Source organism: Aythya ferina (genome assembly GCF_964211825.1).
Source record: "Aythya ferina genome assembly, chromosome: 15".
In the NCBI taxonomy this organism is placed as follows: domain Eukaryota; kingdom Metazoa; phylum Chordata; class Aves; order Anseriformes; family Anatidae; genus Aythya; species Aythya ferina.
The window spans coordinates 3,174,505-3,199,109 of record NC_140314.1 but is presented as its reverse complement, the minus strand read 5'-3'; the positions used below and the strand labels follow the sequence as shown (position 1 = coordinate 3,199,109).

General features: G+C 42.8%; 2 protein-coding genes across 6 annotated transcripts; both read right to left on the bottom strand.

Annotated features, from left to right (window-relative positions):
• Positions 1–410: 410 nt before the first annotated feature.
• Positions 411–13,688, bottom strand: FLCN (folliculin). Of its 4 annotated transcripts, none has more exons than XM_084536223.1 (12): positions 13,561–13,688; positions 8,920–9,199; positions 8,175–8,321; positions 7,401–7,622; positions 6,754–6,914; positions 5,931–6,022; positions 5,552–5,742; positions 4,548–4,661; positions 4,084–4,207; positions 3,598–3,729; positions 2,636–2,741; positions 411–1,852 (listed from the first exon to the last, which is right to left on the bottom strand). In XM_084536223.1, the coding sequence occupies exons 2-12, from the start codon at positions 9,166–9,168 to the stop codon at positions 1,651–1,653; spliced, it is 1,740 nt and encodes a 579-aa protein (XP_084392349.1). In that variant the 5' UTR covers positions 9,169–9,199; positions 13,561–13,688; the 3' UTR covers positions 411–1,650. The 4 variants fall into 4 exon arrangements, with proteins under 4 accessions (XP_084392349.1, XP_084392348.1, XP_084392346.1 ...); XM_084536222.1 differs by lacking the exon at positions 13,561–13,688 and adding an exon at positions 9,965–10,161; XM_084536220.1 differs by lacking the exon at positions 13,561–13,688 and adding an exon at positions 9,620–9,903.
• On the bottom strand, positions 11,221–24,595 carry COPS3 (COP9 signalosome subunit 3). Of its 2 annotated transcripts, XR_014698097.1 has the most exons (13): positions 24,308–24,595; positions 22,379–22,508; positions 20,741–20,853; positions 20,573–20,622; positions 19,677–19,769; positions 18,750–18,929; positions 17,337–17,477; positions 16,250–16,423; positions 15,827–15,913; positions 15,376–15,489; positions 14,696–14,776; positions 13,561–14,444; positions 11,221–12,671 (listed from the first exon to the last, which is right to left on the bottom strand). XR_014698097.1 is itself a non-coding variant. In XM_084536224.1 (12 exons), the coding sequence occupies exons 1-12, from the start codon at positions 24,360–24,362 to the stop codon at positions 14,391–14,393; spliced, it is 1,272 nt and encodes a 423-aa protein (XP_084392350.1). In that variant the 5' UTR covers positions 24,363–24,595; the 3' UTR covers positions 11,221–14,390. The 2 variants fall into 2 exon arrangements, 1 of the variants encoding a protein (XP_084392350.1); XM_084536224.1 differs by having other exon boundaries at positions 11,221–14,444.
• Between the last annotated feature and the right edge of the window lie 10 nt (positions 24,596–24,605).

Sequence of the window (24,605 nt, the reverse complement as noted above, 5' to 3'; positions counted from 1 at the left end):
CTTCCTTCCCTGTGGATAGAACCGGAGCACCTCTTTTCCCTTGTTTCCTTATTGCGGGTTGAGAGATGCAAGCTTTGTTGTGAACCTTGAAATTAAACAACACCTTTCTTCCAAATAGGTTTGCTGTTTGAACATCCCGTGGTTATGTCCAGTCAAGCATTTTCTATCAATGTACCACTACGTCTTCCTCAAAATACATTAAAAAACAAAACAAAACAAAATGAAACAACAACAACAACAAAAAAAAACACACTAATACCTACAAAGTTAAGAGGAAAAGACCTCTTAAAGTGCTGTACATTAGATTTGGGCTAAGAGATGCAGGAACGATCTTGTGGATGAATTGTTCATCTTCTGGATGCTGCTTCTCCCACCCCAATACACGCACACAAATCAACACAAAATTAGGCTTTGTCCATTTTACAAAAATAGCTCTTACTGAGATTTAATGCTTGTCTCCATTTTACAGATGTTACAGACAAAAGCAACCTGCATATTTTATACATAAGAACAGAACTCGTGACAAGTTCAAACACCCCCCTCTGAGCTTGATTCTTGTTTGAATGAGTGTAGTAGGTCACCTGGGTAAAAGCTGCTTCTAGCTTGTTAAAAACATTTATAGTAATGTCAAGTTTTCCCAACAATGATTGAGGAAAAAAAACATGACTTCACAACAGAAACAGTAATTCCTTACAATACAGTTAAAGAATGTCCATTTAGTTAATTAAAAAATGCACCAATGTTGTCTTGAACTATTAAGCATTCAAAATAGCTACTATAGAATTATATAAGAATGGAGCACCTACAGGTTGGATCTTTTCGGCTTAATTAGGAAGCTAGAAAACTATATCTGAGGACAGAACACCAGAGACCTTACCCTGGAGAGGTTATCTTCATTACTTGGAAGTTTTGCAACACAGGCAAAACAAGGCAAGTATTTCACCCTCTAGAGAGGCAAGCAGACTGCATTTTGAGACTTCTTGTATTACAGTTCTCCCTCCCAGACACAATTCCCAAAGCAAATGCTGAAAATGTCTCAAGTTAAGATATAAATAAATTAAAGCGGAGTGACGTGACTCCAACAGGATACTCCTGACTTAACGCTACAGCAGAAAATAGTCTCTTTGTAAATCTGAACGTGAAGTGGTTTTAAATAATTTACACGTGATCCATACGCTGTGACATGTCACTTATTTTTGGTTCTTTTCTCTCAGACATTTAGGAGACTTATGTGAGATTCGGAGAGATTAGCTACATCCGTTCCCAGGAGTTCTGGATGCTGCCACAGGTATCTGAGTCTTGCCAATGAAATCTAAAATTGATTAAGCACCATAATACTTTAGGATGACAGCACAGGATTTCAAATAATTCCCGCTGATTCTTTGAAAGTTGCTGTATTTTAGTCTTGAGTGTGCAGGTCTAGATTTAGAGTTGAGTTTCAGGACAGACAGCAGCAATATTTATTAGCACTTATTAGTCCAGTCTCACAGCAATTAGAAAAGACTCAAGTCACTCTTCAAGTTAGTTTTAGGACCACAAGAATAGTGATGAAATTTCACTATCCACCTAACACACATGCTGCAGGCTCAGCAGAGGTAACTTGGGGTTCCCTGCAGTTATCTGAAGGCAGCAAGTGAGGTTGGGCACCCTTTAGTTCCGGGACTCCGAGGACGTTGGGCTGCGAACTGTTGACATCAGGTGAGACTTGTAAGTCTTGCTCAGGCCTGTCATCCAGAACTTGAGAAGCTTGACATTGTCCTCCTCTGCAGCTCCCAGAATGCTCAACAGTTTTTGTGTGTCTTCCTTGGGTCTGCTGTCCACTTTAGTGAATTTAAAGAGGACCTTCACTTTACTGCAGGAAACAAAAACAAACTCCTGTCACTATTACAATAGACTTGCATGCATCAAGCAGGAAACAACCAAATGTAGCTTCTCTCAGTACCTACTACAACTACTTGTTTATAAAAACCTCAAACAATATTCCAAAGAAATTATTCTCAAGCTTTAAATGAAGAAACCGGGGAGAAGAGGAGTACAGGAAAAGGGGAGATTAGTTAAGGAGATTACTCGTTTCAGCAGTAACACGCCTAACTCTGGTTTGATTTTTCATTCATGTGAAAAGTGAAATGATTAACTGTGACAACTGGGAATCTCCCTGCGAGGCACATGTAGTGCCCATCTGGCCTTCAGATAAATTTACAAAACCTGAATGTTCTGTGAATTATTTCACATGACTGTTTGGTCTTCCTTTATAACTGCTTGCATCTCTGAAACGTGGTGCCTGAGGGTGCAACCACGATATCTGTTTGGCATGTTATCTGCACTGGAATATAGTGTGCATTGACAGGCTTATATATATTTGCATACTTAATCCTCACAATGTATATAAGGCAGACAAGTATTGTCACGTAGGTAATCTCCAGATGCATGAACTGAAGCATAAAGGTGAAGACCTGCTGAAAGCCAGAGAGGATCAGAGTAGAATAAATTCCAATCTTGTCAGCTCCCAGCAGTAAAGTTGACTGCTCTCAAGACTAAGGTCAAGGTTACCTGACTACAGGTTTGTCTGTACTCTGGTGTAACCATTCCAGGATTGACAACAAAGCTGTTTCTCTGAAAGCAGAGTTGTACTTACTTCATCCACTCCTCCTTCAGGCAAACAAGGCACTGATCCACAACATCTACAGAAAGGTTCTGGTTGGTCAGAGCAGCTTCAATCTTGTTCAAGATTGTAGGGCCAACTACAAAATCAGAAAGGAGGGAAACAGGGTAAGAAACAGGACTCACATCTACAGGTTACCCACTGAGACATTCACTGGTAATAGCAAGGACAAGTCCATTGATCCTATGACCTAGGCCTGAATACTTGTTAGGATACACAGCTGCTGGAGCACAGAAAGAAGTCTAGAGGGAGTGAACCTTTGTTTTGCTTTGCACCTGTATCTTCAGCAGACAACGCAGAAAGGGTTAGCTATCTGTCCTATCTGTCAAAGATAGAGGCCAACATATCTAAATTAAGACTTCTCATTAAATCGAGATTGATGGATCCGACTGGAATCACATCTAGATGCAAGTGTTTAAGTTCTTGAACAAAGAAGGCAAGAAAAGGTCTGCCATTTCTGTACCAGTCCTACTGATCTATCAAGCAGAATATGGGAGATGATGAGTAATGCCATGGGCTTTATGTGTTTAGCAGATTAAACTGAACTGACTCAAAAAAAAAAAAAAAAACAAAACACACACACACAAAAACAAAAACAAAAAAACAACAACAAACAAACCACAGACAGGTACTTCAGGATAGAAAGTGTTCATCATGGGTTACAGAAGAGTTTCCCTACAATTGCTACTGTGCCCATGTCACAGAATTAGTTTTTCACTTCTGAAAATTAACAAGCAGAACACTGATTGGGTAAAGCAAACCCTTTTTAATTAAGCAGACTGTGGTAGTAGCAGCAGTAAATTCTCAACCCCAGTTGTACAGTGACCCAGCTTTCTACTCAGACAGTACATGAATGGCAAAAAAAAGCAGTTAAACATCAGGATGCTCTTTTTAATCTCAGGGATATGAGTTTCTTCTGCTTTCAAAGCACTCACCTCGATCTGCTGCGACAGGGCTACCGCTGGTGACAACAAACTCGTACTTGTTGAGGGACTGCTCATCATCAAACAGAGTTGGGTAGAGACTGGACCGCGTAGCAGAGCGAACTTCCACAAGGACTGCAAACTCTGGAGCAAGAAAAGCCCAAAAGAACATTAACTGTAATAGCTCTGATTCTAAAACACAGCTACAAACTCTGCTCCTGGAAAACGCAGCTCTGGTAGCTTACAACACTTGGTCCAGCAAGAGCCTTTGCTGTAATCAGTAGGAAGCAGGACTTTCAGCTTTGGTACAATTAATGCTCATAAGTGTCACACTTTTCAGCTACTGATCATGCAAGCATATAGGGAAAACAAAGGAAGTGCTACAGGTTTTAGTTCATGCAGCATTTTTAGACCAGCTGCTAATACCTTATAAAAAACACAATGCCTTGGTAGTTTGTTTTTTTAGGTTAAAGAGAGGGTTCTGCTACAGGTTCTTACCAGATGATAATATGTGGGATGGGATTTGGACATGTGGACTAAGCCCTAAGAAGTTACATCGATATGCCTCTTCATACTGGTCACTGTAGGGGATGATCCGCACGCAACCAACGGGCAGCATAGTCTAGAGAAGGAAGGAAACATGTTGAGAGAAACATTGGAACTAAACCAGTAAAGCACACTTTTCTCCACGATTTCCACGATCAGCCAGGACTTGGAGAACTGCTGATGCAGATTTTGCTTATTTGGGGGAGCAGAAGCATCTTACTCAGCTTAAAAAACTATGCAGTTGCTATCTGTGGACAACCAAGACATCCAAAGGTTGGATTCCCCGCCAGCCACATAATTTAGAACACATTCTCCACAAGATTACATGTTAGAGATAGGTCATTAGGAAGGCTGGACTACTAGAACATATATGGAAAAACAAGCAGCCAGGAAACAAAGGAAAAAAAGTTTCTAACCCTTAGCACATCAAAAGCAGACTGGACAAGATCCATGTCTCGAGCTTTCCAGATGACCTGGTTCCCCATCAGAACGTGCCAAGCCAGCATGCGGAATGCTGATGCCCCAAGAACCTGAAATGAAACCACATAGCATTCATTAGGAAAATCAGTGAAATGTCCAGTCTGCCCTGTTAAAAACATGACTGCCACATAAGAAAACGTCTAGAACCGAAGAGCAGAAATTAACATAATAATTTAGCAAGTTGTGTGCATAGACAGTCATTCAAAAGCACAGCACCGAGTATTTCTTTGACAGGTGCTAAAGGTGCCACGCTATCATGCAAAGTAATTTTCACCTCCACCTGTGGTTTCAAAAACAAACAGCAGCAAAGCATCACCTCACCACTGTGCCTAACCCGTGATCCAATTCAGCATTAAGCACAGTAAGAGAAGAGTTGTATTCCTAGGTTCTTCCAAATCCTTCAGTTCTCTGGCAAGATTACATGAATCAGCCTGCATGTTGGCTGAGTTAGTGGCTTTGGCAAGATGGACACAGGCCTGCTTGGAATGGGACCGAATGACTTCTATTAGGTGATGATAACTTCCAGGCATTTCTCTGATCTGGGTTATGTTCACAGCAGTGATTCAGTCATGAAATATTAAACTTTATTCTTAGACAAGCCTCCAAAGGCGCACACTTGCAATACAGCGCTGTAGTTTCATAGCTTCAAGCATTCCAAATTAAGAGAAAGGAGAACAAAAGGAAGCTAAAAAGATAAAGGAGCATAAGTTCAGAAACACGGGAGCTATTTGTCAGGAGCGTCCAGGAAAGCAAGCTACCATGAAAGAGACTGTGGGTCTAATGCACTTCACCCTCAGCCAGGTAACTGGAAGCACTGGAGACAAGCTACATCTGCACAGAATCACTTGTTTTGTTTGTATTTATTATTTTTTTTTCCCCTGAAGCACTTTTGTTGTAAGCAAATAATACCTGGCTTTGAAGAACTGTGTTCCTCTCTTACCTGTCTCATGTGCCTGAGAGAGCGGAAGACAGACAACCTTCTGTGAGCTACATTCCAGCTGCTGCAATCTGGCATCAGAGAGGTTTCAGGAGAGCATTTAGATAGCTCCTGTCCTTCTACAGCATCTGGCTGTGAAGAAGGCTTCTCTTCTTCCTCAGAACCATCCCAACCTTCTGACTCTTCTTTGAGGTCTAGCAAAAAAAGGCAGATTTGTTATAAATATTGCTGCTATCTAGGAAAAGAAACTGCCTCGAAAGTGCCTACGCAAACTACAGTCCAAGAGAGATGGTTGCACTTACAATGATGACCAAAGAACTTGGTGTTTCACCAGCCTAAGCATTCTCAGAGGGTCTTCCATCTCTGAAAACTTAGATCTCACCTGCAAGTTTTTCCATCTGAACGAGGGTGTCTTCTGTTGGTGCTCCCTCCAGAAGCTTCTCTGTAAGTCGGCTGCCACAAGCTTTCAAAAGCCTGGGGACATTGAAAAAAACAAGTGGAAGCAGCATTTGTTAAGCTTGCTAGGTGCAAAAATCTGGAAAGAAACCTGCTGCAGTGAAGTCAGCAAAACATCCAACCGCTAACCAATGTGCATTTCCAATCAACACATCTATGCTTTCCTCCGTGCCTCAGCTATCAGCGCATCTCACAGTTACTGCCATTCAGTCACCGAAGGGCCTGCCATGTTGCAATTACCTCGTGCAATGTGCTCATCCCCATCCAAGTCACATGCCAGTGTTGCAACCCTCTCTGTGGCAGCTTTCCAGGGAAGCCTGATGAGCAAATCAGGCACTGGACAAACATGCCGTGGACTTCCACAGCCAAGTTACTGTGCCACATGGCTGCATCTCTCCCGCTGCCTATCACAACACACAGGCACCTCCAGGTGAACAGCTGCTCTACTTCAAGTGCGAATCCCACGTCCACCACACTAACGCCAGAAGCATTTTTTCTTGCATTTTTCCTTACTTGTTTTTATACATTATTGTTTCCATCAGCAGACTTTTTTTTGGTCCTAAATACATCATCAGTCTGCTGCCTTTCTGTGCTTTGCTAAGTAGTTTCTGATTTAGAAGGAGCTAAGTCCAACTTACTATATCAAGATAAACCACCCCAACACTCAAAACACATTTCCACCCTTTCAGAATATTGCAGCACCCTTTTCACGAAGGAGTTCTAGAAGGTAGAATCACAAGTGGCATTACCAAGCAAAGGAAGTATGCAAACATGCCCAGAGGTTTTCATCATTGGTCAGCGACGTTAAGGAGCGGGCTGCGTTGCCGTTCCGCTGGTGCAGGAAGGGAGTGAAGGCTGTGTTCATCCTCTGGGCACGCTGAGGGCACCCATACTGCTCCGCTTCAAACACCTAGAACACAGAAGAAGGGCAGTGTAAGACACTGAAAAAGATAAAATACTTACACAGATTAAAAAAAACACAAAGCACATCAAGAAACACCAACAAATGAAAATGATGTATCACACACAGTCATCCAATATACACTGTAAATTATAGGAAAAGAAACAGAAGGGACATCTTATTCCTGATTAAGAAAAATTATTAAGCAACTTATCTGCTCCCAAAACACTGGCCTTCACAGCTTTGGTTACACTGCTAACAGAGCTATTGTCTAGCAGTTAGGTCTGTGAAAAACATCAAGTTTGTCTTAAAAGGCCAGAGGCAGCCTGTTCCCTCCCTCCTGCCCACGCAGATACGCACTATCCTCTTGTCCCTTGTGCCAACCTTAAAGACTCCAGCTGCAGTGAGCTAGATCAGCTTTTGGATTGAAATACAAAACAACTATCATAATGTTTGATTAATGTTGAGCCAAATGGACCCTCTGCGCTGACCCACCTTGAGTGCTTTGCCCTGAAGCTCATCGATGATGCCTCTGATTTTTCCCAACAAGAAAGGCCATGAGTTGATGAGGTAAATCCGGTCCATCATGATGGTGATGATGCTGTACCAGCGCTGGAAGCCTCGAGCCAGGCTGTCTTTGATAAAGAAGGTGTGGCTGAACACAAAACCATGCTGTTCGTCTCCAAAAAATATAGGGCCTTCACGTCCTGGGCAGACCTGAATTTGAAGGACATACACCAAAGTAGCTCAGCTCATCACGCAGCTGAAACAGTAATGAACTGTTTGAATAAAATCTTCCTGCTCTTTAAAACAAATCTGATGAATAAAACAAACCTTTTTTAGGCTGCTATCCAAAATCTGTGGTAAAACAATCCTCTAGAGACATCCTACAAATACTACACAAACTTCAATTTAACTTTATTTTACAAACTCTGATCTATTCAACTACAATATTGCTGAGAATCCACAAGAAATTGCTGATCCTGCCATACAAACATTGTTAATCTATAAGGCTCTTCACTTCTATAAGATGCTGAATGTTAATGGTCTACAAAGATCAGCAATTTTTGGATAAAAAAGCAACAGATTAAAACATTCTCACACGAGCAGTTTATCAGTAAGAAAGACTTCTGGGTCTTTCTTTCCACCCCCATTCCATCCTTCTCACAGGCTACACAGGTCAGCTAGGATCAGAAAAGTAGTATTTTGGATTTGAAACAATATATAAGGCCCTAAACAGGCTTTCTTCCTGTACTCCGAGGCAGTTACCTCACAGCTCAGACTGCGGACACAGGCCTGGCGCACAATGCTGAAGAGCTGGGGGTGATTTGGGTGCTGGTGACTGACGTACTTGATCGAAGTTTCCTTGTCGTGGCTGACGAACCCAGGATGTCCTCCCGCAAGAGAGCGGCAACCCTAAAGATAGAAAAGCAAATTCAACGTAAACGAACGTGCAGTTGTCTAAGGTGTTCGATCGCCTCTTCATTTTTCCATCCCTGGCTGGCCTAACAATACTACTGGCCATAACTTACAGGGGAGCCAGGCACATGAACAACTGAGAACATACATTTTCTCCACCCTTTTAATTGCTTTGACAATTTTGTTTCTCATTCAAGAGTTACAGACTAACATTAATCAATAGTAAGACCTGAGCTAATGAAGCAGTGACTCTTAGAGGATGAGGGAAGCATTTCTCAGCCTCACAAGACTAAAATGCATAGAGGGCTTAAAAGAGACCTCAAAGACGATCTTGTTAAGATCAATAGCCTCAAACACAGTCCCTTTAACATCCTGTCATGGGTAGCTGTACTGTGTAAGGACTTAGACATTTTTTGGTGCTGTCAGTCATATTCAAATACAAGTGCAGTTCACTTTTTTCCTGCTAAAAAAAAAACAAACCCACAAACAAATAGCAACACAATTTGCATTAGAGAATCCAAGAGCTTTTAGAAAAGTAATAGATTTAGTAAAGTAAAAAAGCCACTGATGTCCACGCGCAGCTATTCGCACTTGCCTCACACATGTCTGACTTCTTCGGCCCTGGGCTGCTGGAGTCAGCACTGGCACCTTCAGCCGGGCTGTGCGAGCGGATCCTGCTGCTCATCTGGATGCCGCCCTCCTCCTCTTCCGCCTGCTCATTCTGCCCAGCGATGTCCCCGCTGCTGGCGCCTTGGGGAAGCGGCGAGTGCAGGACCTCGGTGCAGAAGAGGGTGCGTGGCCCGTGGAGCTCACAGAAGTGGCAGAGGGCAACGATAGCATTCATAGTGAGAGCGCGGCGCGTCCGTCAAGGCGTCCTGTGAATAAAGAAGAAAGCAGACGACATCACCACAGGGAACAAGCCTCAAACCCTCCTCAGCTGGGCTAAACCCTGCTGTGCATCCCCCTGAGGGGCGGCTGAGCCAAAGGGTGAGGCCCAACCCTACATGGGGGGGGGGGGGGGTTTATACTTCAGGCCTTGATGGGGGGAGAGCGAAGCGGCCTCGCTGCGCCCGGGTACCTCAGGGGAAGGCCCCAGGCGCCTCAGGGGGGGCCCCGGGTACCTCAGGGGGAGGCCGGTGCCAGGCCCACCCGCCCTCCCCACACCGCGACGGGGGCCGAGGCCCCTCGGGCTGCAGCCCCCCGCTCCCTCACGCCTCAGGGCTCGGCCCCGGTCCCCCCTCAGCGGGCCCGGCCCCGTCCCGACCCCCTCCCGGTCCCCCCCAGGCCCCGCTCACCGCGGCCGCGGCCCCCCCGGTGCGTCCCGTGGCTGCGGGCAGCTGACAGCCGCGGCCCCGCCGGGCTGTACCATCCCCACCCACCGCCGGGGGGGGGGGGAGGTTATAGGGGGAGGTCGCTTCTCGGCTGTTCGCTCGCCGCCCAGCAGGAGAAGGAGGAAGAACGGGGAGAAGAGAAGAGGAAGACGGTGGTGAGGCGGCGCCCAGGCGGTGTCCTCACGCCGCAGCCCCGGTGCTGACAGGAGACGCCGCCGCGTCCCCCCCCCCCCGCGCCCCGCCGTCATGGTTCAGGCGACGCCTTCGGCCCACAGCCGCCCTCTGCACAGGGCTGGGCGGAACCATTACCTCAGAGGGTGCGGGGGGGGCTTGAAACTCCAAAAGACGTCTCCTTCTTTTCACTCGCTGATCCTCGCGCTGTTATCACACGGTGCAGAGCACACATCAGTGCTACACCTCCAGAAGCCCGGCTTCGGTCCGAGCCTGCGAGCCCCACAGCCGGAGGGGGCCCCGCTCCCCCTCTCCTACCCCCCGCAAAATGGTGCGGCCCACAGGGTGTGTCACGTGACCGCCGACCCGCAGGGGAGGGGGTAGGGGCGGGCCGCGCACAGGCGCACTGCGTCCCCGCCGCGCTCTGAGGGGACGGCCCGGCCCCGCCCCTCGCCTCGGCCCCTGAGGGCTCGGCTCTGCCCCGGCCCCTGTCAGGGGGAGGCTGCGGGGGTTACACAGCCCAGAGACAGTGAATTAAACACCTCAGCCGAGTTAAAAACACCTCGATTTAGGCTCTTACACATCTGCCCTTATTTCAGCCCGTCCTGTGTTGCTGTAGGGTGTCACATCTTACCACAGGGTTATTGCTGTGTGGAAACTGCGCCACATATATGTCACGTACACCCCACAGCCCCTTTATTAGTTATCCTTTCAAGCTTCAAAATAATCAACTGCTGGGTTTTTCCAAAATAATCAACTGCTGTGTTTTTCCCCCACCCCTTCCCTTTACATTGGAGCTGACCTCTAAAGAGTCTCAAGTATCTGAGTCTTTAAAAAAAAAAAAAATAAAAAAGTAGTAAGTCTTCCCCAGGATAATGGCACAAATCATTCAGCTGAGCACAACTCATACTGCTACAAACCGACTGAAACCCCCCAGAAAGGCAGCTACCAGCGATACCAGCACCATATATTATGCCTCTGCTCCAAGCAGCCACGTGTGGACTGAAGACTTGCTCTTCTGCAGAAGAAAATATTCAGATGGACAGTGAGGTGGATGATGCTTGCAACACAACGATCAGATCTAAGTACAAAGTCCTAATTTGCAGCACATTTGAGCCAAAGCCCATCTAATTCCAGTCTGTCTTGGACAAGGCCAGTAGCAGTACTTCCCAAGACACAAACTGCACAAAAGAAAACACTACTTCTGTTTGAGACTGTTCAGGAGAGCTCTGAGAAACGACCAGTAGATATCAAAAGAACAAAAGACCACCCCCCAAAACAAAACAAAACAAAAACAAAAACCACACAAAACAGAACAAAACTACGAAAAAGCCAAATCCAAAAAACCTACTATCTCATTCTTTCAGGCCAACCATTTAAGACAAACTAAGAACGACTCGTTTGTTATCTTTATTTTCCAATAGTACATTTAAACAACTTCTCAGGACTAACCTCCTCAGCCAGTTTGGCCATGCAGAAAACATTTCCTAGGTTACACAGATCACCTACGACAACACACACACGGGTCGCAGTTGTACTGTTGGATAGAGAAGGGAAGTGGTATAGAAGGAGGCAACTTGAGTTATGCAAAAGCATGTGGCACAGTGGGTACTACTGCAGGTGTGTCAGCAAAGGTCACTAACTAGGGTTCCTCAGTGGCACAAAAGTAGGAGGGGTGATTGTATACATACAGCTTCCAGCCTTTATTTTTTTTTTTGGAAAATATTTTATTACCTGCTAAGCATAACTGAACTAGACCCCCCTCCTGTGGCTAAGAGGTGCAGTTGCAGGACTAATGCTACCTTCAGAGCTGCGTTTTTCTCTCTTTGCTAATTAAGGTGCTTGAAAATATGAGTTAGACACCAAAGCATGCACTCAGTATTTTGTGAACACATCTTGTGGCCATGCATGATGAGAACTAGCCACAGGCCCTCTGAGAGTCTAAGTTCAAGAGCACACAGTGTTCCTATATTTGATCAAAAGTCCTTCCCTGCAATAAATACAAATTAAAACCAGAAAGCTCAAGTGTTCTCAAAGCATCTCAGCTGACCACAGCCCGTGCAATTAGTTCCAAGACGTGAAGAAGCTACTTCATTAAAAATCCAACTTAATTTCAACAGTATCTCAAGACACGCAGATGCCAGACCGTATGCATTTATCAAGCCATTACTTAAAAGCCCTTCCCCAAAACACTTTTGGTGAAGGCTTTCTCTCTACTCATTCTACAGGTGGGACCTGACTTTGAATTTTCAACAGCAATGAAGAGTTTAACAGCACAACTATCCACATCAGAAAATGAATCCCATAATCTCTCTTTCAAAGCATTTGCCTTCTTAAAAATCAGATCAAGTAGTGTAATACGTCATTTGAAAATACTACATAAATATATCTGCCATCCTTTTGACATGTAGTATGGATTTATTTTATCTACTTTAGGAAATAAAAGAAAATATAGCAGCTATTTGCCAAGTGTGTATATTAGTTTGCCATTCTCTCAGCAGAACATCCACGCTCACTAACAGGAACCAGCGCTACCAAAGCCCAGGCACTGCAAAGGGAGCATTTCTGGTTCTTCTCAAGCTCCATGAAAGCATTCTGCATGCCTTCTCCCCCTGGCAAGCAAGCCCTTGGCGATGAAAGGCAAGCCATCCACATTTTTGTGTACGTGGCAGTTCGGGGTTAGTCATTTGCAATACTCGGAGTACTGCACATAATTGTAAACACTTCCACAACCCAGCTTTGTGCTCCAGCCCACAGCACAAGTAATCACGTGTTTAACACTTCCACAGTACCAGAGCAGAAAATTGCATAAACCAGTTCAGCATTGAAATCACTGCAGGATTAACTAGGAGAAATAAAAGTTAAAAACCATAAATATCTTTAATTATAAGGCTAGTAAGGCAAGTTAGGGAAAAAAAAAAACAGATTTTGCTTTAGGTGTAAGAGTTGCCTTCAAATACGGAAGTCACTAGGCTATGGAAGCACAAGGTCTCAATGGTGAGCCACTAACACTATGGACCTATGCTGTGTTCACTACTAAATTGCTATTTTATACTTTAAAAACTTCATTCACCACCTAGAGAACAACCTGGGGATAGTTCTCTTCTACTAGAAAGCATACTGCTGTCACAGAGGCTCTGCTAGAATTAAGAGAGAGGTTTTAAATAAAAACCCCGGCAGTTCTGCATCTGCACTGGAAGCACAAATGGATTATTTTCAACCATGGGTGACCTCAATACATACAAGTTGCACAGAGCAAGAGCCAGAAATGCTCAGCTCCCACTTCAGCACCTGAAAAAAGCTGGCAGGTTAGCAGTAGCAAGCAGCTCCTATTCAAGTGTTTAAGCAGGAAGCACTGGATGCTGAGCTTCTCACATTCTGCCTTGATGACAGGTGTATTTATGCCCGATAGTAGGAGATTTGCACTGACATTAAGTGTTTCAAAGGTGACTGAATAGTTAGAATCTTCAGATACATGAGAGCTACAGAATAAAGAGACCACTGATTTAAGGAGTGAGCACTTGAAGGATCCAAAAGGTTTTGTTTGAAATAGTGAATTAAATAAAAACTAGATGCCATTCCAGCATCCAAATAAAATCCTGCTTTGTTAAGGTAGCTGTATAGAACTCCATCATTAAGAATTTTGTTTGGAAACAGATAAATGATCTATAGCATGGCCTTCAGTTAGAACTGATTTCCACCACAGAAGTATAGTACAGTAGCGTGTTGAATACCTTCATGTGTAAGAGCAAAACTTTAAATTTCTTTCAGTGGGAACAACTTCACATCCAGCATCCTCCAGAACACGCAGGTCTTCCAAATATCCTTGTTTAGGCCTAATAAATTTGATCCAAGAGCAAACATTATTAGGAAGTGTTTTGTACCAGAAACTTAAACTCATAAACAGCTATCATGTATAGATTCCCTATAGAGATTTCTGCTTTTCAGCAAAGCCTCCTAACAAGGACTCGTTAATATGCTTACCCTTTTGGGAAGAACATGGTTCTTATTTCATCATTTAAGAGACAGCAGCCAACTACACCGGGTATATGCAAATTATGAAGTAGAGATTATTATTATTTTTTACTTAAACTCCACCCCTTCTCCCCCCACCATACAATGATAAATCTGCACTTTGAGCCAACTTTAAATACAGAACGAACCAGTAATTATCTTGTAAGCGAACCAATGCTAGTTTGTATTCTTCCCTGAATAACACTTTTTTTTTTTCTGCAGAGGAGGAAAAAGAACTGCTACAGAAACACTGCAACATTCAAACCCTTTAAAACAAAAGGTAGATTATTTAATGCATTAACGATGTTAATCTGAAGATAAATAAATCCACAACAGACTTTTAAGTTTCTTTTGAGATTTCCTTTTTCTTTGCAGAGAATATTTCTGAAATTATACAGTACTGAGAGGGTGTTCTTTTATTTTCTCAATGTCCAGGTGAAAAGCAAAGCTCAGTTCTCTCTGCTCTCTTCATGGAACTCCTCAATGCCCTATTCCAGGCGTGATTCTCTTAAGCTTTTACTTGAAAGCGGAGTGGTGAGCAACATTAATTTCAGGAATAACTGGATGGTTTGGTCCCTGAGTCATCTTCTTGAGAGCCCATACTCTGGAAGAGAAAGAGTTATTTCTTTAGAACCAGGTCTGAAGATTTACCTTTGAGACAGACATTTCTTTGAAGTTAACAGGTATGGAAATCAAGTGGATATAAAATAACAAGCACTTCTTTTATTTTAAACACGATGTTTATGCACATTACATTGATGTGTAACTGTTAACTCTATAAATACCAACATTCAGTGCAACATACTCACTGTACTTCATTTGTTACAAACTCTTACAAAACACTAGATCAGTTACCTTCTGCACAAACTGAGGGTTCACAGTGATCTCTTGATCCATGGCTTTCAGTCGTTCATCAAGCTCTATACATTTCAGCATCTTAAAAAAAAAAAAGCAATATACTAAGCTGATTACTCTGTCCAGCTTGTACAAGATCTCAAAGATAGTTCACGGTTGTGCTACATAGAACCAGCAAAGTTTGCCATCACAAAAGTTCAGCACGAAAATCTTCTCTGCCCTCATCTCCCCAACAAAAGTATTATACCACTTTTTATTCCCTTGTTTTGATCCATGTCTTCCCAACAATCCTTTTTAAGGCCACTGGCTGACAGCCCCATGAGAGTCAACCATCTCAACCTGGAGGCATGTTATTAACAGCCAGCAGAAGAGATCCTTGGAATCTCAACCTAAATACCATTTTTCTAATGCAGTCAGTCCGAGGAACTTCACACCACCAACATTAAGCAGTCATTCTACTAATGTGTCTTAAGCCACACAGAAAATAACAGGAAAGTCACTGACAGTAATTGCCTACCAACCTAAAACCTTTAAATACTGGTACTGTAAAATAGAAATGATTCATAGCTCTCAATCTCTACATGTAAGTTACCTACACTGACATCTCCCAGCAGCTTTATGATTACAGAGTATGGTTCTTCAGTAGAAATTCCAAAAGTATGAATATCGTAAAGATTTACCTCCTGATCAATGTTATGAAGCATAGCTGGATTGTTATATTTTTCAGGATTATCATGGAAACAGACCATACCATCTTTCTGATTAATACTTGCAAAGATTTCACCATCTTCTATCTGAAATAAGAAAGGGTTTAATATCAGGTATCAGTAAGAACAGAATTTCAGATAACTACACCTTGACTCTTTGTGGAATCATCTTTAACTTATTTACTTTTTATTTCTTAACAACCTCCTGAATACAAAATGATGCACGCTTATTTTAGGCAGAGAACATCTGAATTTTTGAACAGCCTAAACACCACAGCAGACTGACAGTATTTCCTTCAACCTGATAAGAACCATTCATTCATTCTTCAGACATTTGGAACATGCACCACAAAACCAGACACTTTAAAAGGCTTTCATTGGATCATTTTTTAAATTAGTAGCTTTGTCAAGTCACAAGTCTTACCATGTGGAGGACGTATTTTTCTGCTTCTTGGGGCCCCGACAACTGCACTCGACTTGCCATGTCTTGTAATGACAATGTTAAAAATGTCTGAAATTTAGAAAGCACCAAACCATTGAAACCAGATGTAAGAAACTCAGTTCTTACTGCAAAGATAATCTGTTACACTGCACATCGTATGCAGACCAAACTGATGGAGTCATTATTCCATTTCATAAACAGCCAACAGAACTGGTTTTCTGTATAAAGCATCTGAAAGCCTCGATGCTACTTCACAGACATCAATCTGCTTTAGTTATTTCATTGTGACATTATTATATTGTCATTTTGCTCTCATTTGAGTAAGTTTCAGAGATACACCCTTTAAGGAACATTAAATCACTCAATTTCTCAGCAAAATAAACCAAAAAAAAAAAAGCATCTTACCTTGGTTAGCCTCTGAATATTCTTTTTGTAGAGAGATGACAAGCATTGCTTAACCAGCCCCATATTGTTATCCCTTGTGAATGTTTCGCTGTGTTTGTTCACCAGATTTCGAAGCTCCGAGGGTTTATTGGTTGAATAAACTTGCGCTAATTCATGATAAGCATTGCTAAGGGGCTGCAATTAGAAAAATAAGAACTCCTCTTAAAGAACGTGGTGTTCAACCAGCCTTACAAGTTCTATTCACTGCTTCAACATAAGTCATACAGATATAAAAGGAAATTTAAGTAAGCTCAAGTGCCTCTCAAAATACAGGTGATGTCCATAAGGCTTCAGAGCAACCACAGATCCTTGTACACTCAACCTGTATTAGTGCTATGAGAGGCATCATTCAAAGGACCTGCGTATTTTAGTTATGGCAAAGCATGAAAAAGAACGTCAGTTGATCACCAGTTGAAGAAAGCTGAATTTAAGATCAGTAGCTTATCAACTAGTCATTTCTGACCTATTATATTTGTTCTAACCTCTAAGACACTGTCATCCTTGATCCCAATGAATCCCAGTACAGACAATACAGAACCAGAGGGTGAAGATTGTATTTTTGCCTTCTACACCTAATCAGAATGCTTAGTGACTCCAAAATGGAGCCTTTTTGGAAGGTTCACTTCATTACTATAAAGCTGATGTTTTGGAATAAAGAGTTTTACATTTTTTATTTAAACTGTATGAAGCTGCAGGTTGAATGTTTTTACAACAGTGGCATTGCACATTGAAAGCCAAGTGAAACCTGAGTCATCTTTGAGTTCTAAAGTAAAAGGTCAGTAGGGGGATGTGTAGTATCAGCAAAGAGTATTGATAATTAGAGTCTGTTCAACCCTACAGCGTGTAAGAGATGTAAAAGTTGCCAGGCAATCTTTAGCCACTGTAGACTAGAAAGAAAACAAGAAATTGTACTCTGGCACATTGTGCATTATTCTGCATGATCTGCAACACTAAACACTACCATCAAATGAGGATAGAAAAATTCTTGCCCACGTGGTTTACAAATTCACCTGCTGTTCTATTATTTGACTGTTTTTGCAAGACTTACCTTAATGAATCTACCAACTATTTGGGAAGTATATTTTGGTAGCTGTTGAACTTTGCCAAGTAGTATCAAAGAAACTAGAATATACTTTTTATATGATTCCAACATAATATGACTGACTGCCATGGCTGGAGTAGTTATTGCCTAAGCAAGAGAAAAAGAAAAAGCAAGTTTAATATACTTACTTGTAGATAGCAGTAGTTATTGTATTAACCAAATCTCAATTTAAAGCTGCATGCAGGAAGGATAGAATGACATATTAAATTCACCTTTGAGTTTTAAAGCTTATCTAACTTCTGTCAAAAGTAAATATCAAAAAACGTCCTAAATAAGTAAATTCTACATAAAACTACTTTTAACATATCAAGTTACAGTGATGCCTGCCTTGCTGTGATACATAAAATCAAATGGAAACTTCTTTCCTTGAGATGCATCTGAAGTTGTACTATAGATCACCTGTGGCTATGTGTTATGAACGATTACACAGTTCCCAAGGAAGATGGATTTATACTGTAAATTAGTATTTTATTTTATAATTTGAAAAAGGATTTCATGAAGATATTACATCATCCCATATCAAATTTAAGCACACTGAAAGAGGCTTGTAGAATAGGGAGAAGGGATTTTGGTTTACTCCAAGACTGTTACTCAACAACTCACCCTTGTCTACAGAAGAAACTGATGCAAAATAATAAAATGCTGCACATTTGACTTTTTTCCCCCCCCCACTGAGTTTTCCCAGTTTTGTTATTTTCTTTCACGGAGAAAGTAAAGCAGCAATTACTGTAATGGAAGTTGCACATCAAGCCTAACATAAAATTAACAAAGGTCTTAGGAAGCAAAACCACTGAGCTTATTTTTCTTAAAAAAATACATAATTCCAAGTATCAGCTTTTAAACTGTTTCTACGCCAGCAGTAATAAGCAGGCATTTGAAAAATATTTATAGTGAGATAAATTTAACATCAACCTTTGAGTTGCATAGTTTTATGGTGTAAGAGTTACTCAGCTGTAAGCGACCTTCTTAAAAGAAAACATTTCTAAAGTCACTTTGTTTGCTACTTTACTTTGTACACTAAAGGATACCACTTATGCCAAACCCTTCACAAAACAGCTAATAAAATAAAAACTAACCCAGATCATTTTTTTTTTTTATGTACAACTGTGATGCACACACATGCAAAAGCAAAGCCAATATGCATGATGAACAGCAGGATAGATCTATTAATAGAACTGTATCCTAAAGGTTAAGAACAAAAATAATCAGGGCATGCTTGTGCTTTATGCTAGTACACAGCTCTCTTTTCTACCCTTCAAGGCAATTCAAAGATAACGTGTTAACCTGGTGCTATTACACTTGCTGCATTTGCCTTCTAGTTCCTCACAATTCAGACTTACCCTTCCAATTGAAAGTTACCTGTTCATAAAAGTAGAGTGCTCTTTCAAAGTTCTTTAGCCCAGTGTATATCATCCCACCATAGTAGTAGTAACATAAAAAGTGCTTTGCATCATATGCCCCATTCTCTTTACAAATATCCATCATGTCCACGTCTAGATACGGGAGGGCAGGTTTAAAGCATTTTGCTAACAAACAGAGCTATAAGAAAACAGAGCAAGTTTTCATGAATTAGCCATTGCAAATTCTCATCAGAAAGAAGTTAGAAACTACTAAATAAACTTAGTTTCAATAGATCTCACTCCTCCAAGAGTGAAGAAGCACTGCATGTCAGTAATGGTATAATACAGATTATTCATTGTAAAGTGGCACTTGGAAAAACATTAACACTGATCACAAACTGTTATAAGTTATCTGAATCCTAAAAAAAACAAAACAAAAACTAGACCGACAAAGCTGCTTGCAAGTCCTGGCCTTCCAGACTACTGTGCTGGCAGCACTAAATATTGCACTGAACATTCCCATCCAACCCCAAATCCCAGGAGCCAAGAACGAGACAGAAGTGCATATCCAGGCCAAAGACACCGAGACAAACATGCCTTTTGTCAAACTTGAGCAAACAGTATCTGGCCATTACACTCACACTGCCTAAAAGAAGCTCTGCATGACTTTCAGCCCAGAGAGAAAGACTTCTAGAAGTCATGAGCAAAACCAAAGAGCTGGTGGCACACACTGAATGTTTAAAACAAGGAAAAAGGTGTTTTAATTTCAGTATATCACATCATTGACTACTGGAAAAGATGAAAAAAAAAAAAACAAAACACAAACACCCAAACCCACAATCAAAAGATATTTTTACATTGCAACATGTGAATATGCATTTCCTCAAAGGGTTATAGATATTCTACAAGCTCTTACTTTCAGAATAAGCCCCTGTGTCCCCCTTACCTGGCAGAGATCTGCATGTATTGAGGTCAGCTGGTTTGTGTTCATCTGCATCTTGTCTATGGCTTGTCTGAGAATGCTAATTCCTCGCAGGGGCTGTCAGAAATTACATCTCTTTCAGACAATTTCTCATAGATGGCAGCACATTGGATCTTATGTTGACACTTACAAATGAAAAATAACACTAATTGACAGGTTCCATTAAGTAGTAGTTAACCTGAGGTTCCCTTTTTGTAGGATACTGCAGTCTCTCAGAAAATAAAATCAGTCTTGGCCATACAACTTCTGATAAACTAAATAGTGCCATCAATTCTGCTCCACAACAACAATCTCGTTGGGAATACATTTGTTTGTAGTGATAACAAAGCCTTTTATTGACCCCGCAGCACTATCTAAATTCCCACTGAATAAGGAAATGCAGGGCTCTCACTTTATTTCACTTAGACCACACTGGATCTCTGCTTTTATTTGAAGCTAGATTTCACTCAAAATGCCCTCAGAAAGTCAGTATCTTGCCTTAAAACAAGAGTCCCTTACATTTTAAGGCATTTTGGTAAGGATGTTATATAACACTGGTGAGAATAACACTGATGCTAGTATCACTGACTCACCAGTGCTAGTAGTTTTTGCAGCTCTCTCCTACTCACGCATACATTGTCTGAAGAACATCCTTGGTACTAGTGATTTCCTGGCTTGTATGTGAGAGCATGATTCTAGGCGACTCTCCCCAAAATTTTAAGCTAAGTTTTCCTTAAAGGAATTTTAAAATCTCACTTTAGGTTCATTACCTCTCAGTAGACTTAACCCACCAGGAGCTGCACAAAAATATTTAGCACTGAGTAATGCCCCTTTTAAGAACTTGGATATGTAGGTTGCTTAGTTGTACCAAGCTTGCTTACCTGTTTTCTCTCCACAAGGGCATTTGTTAACTGGTGGCACAGGCCAGCAACTAAACACAGCAAAAACCAAACAAACAGAAAAGAAAATTAGTGAAAAAAAATAATCAGTAAAGCCAAACTATACCAAAATATGTAAATTTTGATTTTACAGAAAACTCTTTAACTTACAAGTGTCTGTTGCATATCTAATGTGTTCCCCATTGCAAGTGCTGATAAAAAGCTGCACCTGTGAGAATAACGTTTCGAAGTCAGGGATGCTGGGCATAGAAAACTTCACAAACCTAAAACAAGACAAAAGAAAAGTTTAACATTTAAAGCTTTTTGTTTATTAGTCTCCAAATGTTCACTGCTGTCTCTGCAGATGCACGTAGCTGCTTGCTAGCAAACCCAAGGTGTTTATGACAGATGGCATACGATTTCCCCAGGAGCTGCACAATTCTCAAACGTACATTTTCAGTGCATACTCCTATTGGGAATCTGGTGTGAATTACAATTTTGAACAAACCATGGCAAACAAAGATTATTTCACATGGTACAATGACTACGATCATAATAGAAACAGTAGCTAACAATCATAATTTTAATACAAAACCACACAACTTCTCTGGACACTTTACCTATCCTGCAGCCACCTCCTGCTTGAATGTGCTACAGCTTTCTTAACCACTGCATTGTTAGACTTGTATCTCCTGATAAGAGCTCCTTCTCTTCCCTTCCAGTTCCTCTCATCTCTGCTGGTTCCTTAGCACCCTACGGGCTGCAGACTCGCACACTGCTTCTCCTGTAAGATGAGTTATGATTACACTCATCTGCATGCAGTGAGAACTCTAGCTCTGCACCCTAGAAATGTCACCAAAAAACAAACACACCTATTTAACGCTGTTGGAAGGCATCCAATCCTGCCCCTACTTGAGTTGCTCTGCACTATAATAGGCAGTTGAAGCCTACCTAGATCGTAAACAGCCATTCCCCACCAGGGTTAGGGCTGTCCTTTCCTGTCTCTTCACAAAGTCTTACTTTGCGAGTTTCCCACGCCAGTTTCAACCAGGAACACTTTCCTCTATGCTTCACTGATACCATCTCTTCAAATAATACATTTTGCATATTCTTTCTTACAGCTACTTTCCTTTCTCCACCTTGGATACCCTGATTTTTGTGAATTCAAGAGCACATTTTCGTGAAATTCTAATGAATATTAAGTTTAGTATCAATACGCAAAACAGTCAGTTTGCTGCAAAGGGGTAACAACAAGTACGTGATTTCTGATCTGCCCTTTAAAAGAGCATTTTAAAATACACCCACAGACCCTTCACTTGTAGTTAGGTACAACTGGAAACGATAGTTTGAACTTCATGGCCAAACCTCAGAAAAAAAACAAAACACCACCAAAACAAAACCCAAACCCCTTCGTATCACCAAGGCAATCCAAGGATTATCTTTAATTACAGACAGCAGCAAGACCCTCAGTGCTGCCTGCAGACAAACACCAAGAGCTATGATAAGAACCCCTGTGTCACTAGGGAAGAAACCCAAAAAACACATTGCTTAATGCTCACAGCTTGGCTTACAAATGTCCTGCCAACCAAATTTTAGAAGTCAGGCTTGTATCTTTTTGCTGAACAGATAAGGAAAAATACTTACACAGCCATAAACAAATTGCTGTGACATTTCTTCTAGTAAAAAAATTGCTCTGAAAGGCAGACTGAAAGTATTTTATGTCTAAAGGAAAAACGTTTGGTTGGTAATTCATCGTGTTGTCAGAGCTTTTGGTACGAGAATAGTTAGTAAAAAGGAAGCAACACTTACAAGACAGCAAGAACTCCCAGCGAGTGTTCCTGCACATCCAGGGCACCAAGCACTGTATCCAGGTGGGAGAGGTTTTTTGCTAGCAGTTCTCCACTTTTATTGATCAGCTCACAAAGCTGGGTCATTTGCCCTGAAACACAAAACATTCTTGTCAGACTCCAGTTAGGAAACGCTTGTGCATTCCTGTGCTTCATCACACCTTGCTTCCCTACACAACCTGAGGAAAAGGCAGCATCCCCCAGAGCATTTACTTTTCTGCAGTAGGACAAGCACAAATTTTCAACAAGCAAGGTACCTACATACAGTAAGCTTTTCCTAATGTGACAGCAAAGTTTCTGGCTCTTGGCACTGCAAAGCAGGGACCTCCCTCTGCATTATGATGAACTGCTTTCAAAATCTTTTTTTCTTTTTTCCCTCAGAACTACCAGAATTAGAACTAGGTCTTTCTGCAGCAGAGTTCTGTTTTAATGTTCAGTCCTTGCAGATTAGAAAGAAGTTCTTTTGCCCTTACAAAAGTTTTCCTAAATTAAGTAATAGTGCCCCCATTTATAAAGATTAATGGTATTCTCAGATGTCTGTCCTATTCATTTGAAAAAAAAAAAAAAAAAAACACCTGGGAAGCCTTAGCAATAAAATGTTAATTTTGAAGTAACTGAGGGATCAAAAGGCCTGAATGTAGGCCCAGAGCCCAGGAACCCTATAAGCCCACCCCAAATACAGCCCTCTACATACAAAAAACTCCAGGTGTCAGCATGGAAAGAAACAGGCCTTCTAAAACCATGATTTGGTAACGCTACTGAAGCGTTGCAAAACCTGACTTCTGATGCCCTCCTTAACAGAGGAATCCTACTGCTATCATCTAGCACTCCCTCTCCCCCTTCCCCCAAAAAATCCCAACTGACCAGCCCCATAAGAGGCCTGCCTAGGCGCCCCTTTATGCCACCTCCTGTGCAGCTGCACGCTGACAGCCAAGGAGCAGCACCACCACGAGCACACGTGCTTCTCCTGGAGGCTCACGTGAGCTCCAGCTGCCTCTGGTTTACTTTTTGACAGCGAGCATCTATCTGGTTAGTAATTCCATAACAAACAGCTTCCCCTTTAACCTTCTGCACCTACAAAACCTTCCAAAAATAAGCCCCCCAGCTACACTGAATGCATACAAGGAGTTGGCACCTTCTGTCTGTTCCACCTTGCAGGTACAAACCGTCTCTTGCACCTGCTGTCCCCAGTAAAAGCACTACACATTTAATAAGTTAAACCAAACTATGAGAGAATTTGAGCTCCACCCAAAAGTAACTGCAGAGAGAAAGCCTGAGGCCACAGAGGGAAATAGCAGTTTTCGATCATTCCCAGGGCAGAGAACACAATTTAGGGAGCATCAGCACAAGAAGTAGGAAACGCCGTGCCCAAACGCAGGCAAAGCTTGGCAATGAATCTGAGACGGTCTAAGCAGAGATATTAAAATATTTTATGGATATTCGGTTCTGGGAACTCTGAGGTTTCCCTTCTCTCACCCTCTCCCACACTAACCCAAAACCCCTCAGCACCCCAAACCTCCAGCACCCCAGATCTGCGAGGCGGGGCTGCCCTCCCTGTGCCCCCTTTCCCTCCACCACCCCCAAACCCCTCAGAAGCTCCCCCCGAGCCCCAAACTCCCCGGTAGGACCTCGGCGAGCCCCCCACTCCCCACACCCACCGAAAAACCCCGGGGATGAGCACAGCTCCCCCCTCCCTAACCCCCTCCACCCCTCATCCCCCCCCCCATCCCCACAACCGTGACAGGACCAGGCCCGGGCCCGCCCCCAACCGGCGGCGCAAGGCCTGAGGAGAGCGGATGAAGCCCCGCCGGCCTCCCCACCCCCTCGTTAACCCCTCCCCGAAGCCAGGGGCTGCCGGTGGGGCCGGTGGGGCCCCGGTGGCGGCGGTCACCTTGGGCCGAGAGCTGCCGCACGCTGTTGACGAACTGCTCCAGCGCCGACGCCATCTTGGCGGCGCGGCCGCGCGCGCGCTGCGGGCGGGGCGGGGCCGCCGGTGACGGGAGGGGGAAAGGAAACGGGGCTTAAGTGACACCTTCCCCAGCCAATCGGATGCCGCCGCGGGGCCTCCGCCCCGCCCACCGATGCCGCGCGTCATTTCCGCCGCCTAGGGAGATGGGGGAGCCGCGGGGGGGGAGCCCGCCGCGGTTGCCATGGTAACCGGCGGCAGGCCGGAAGTGCCGCTCCCCCCC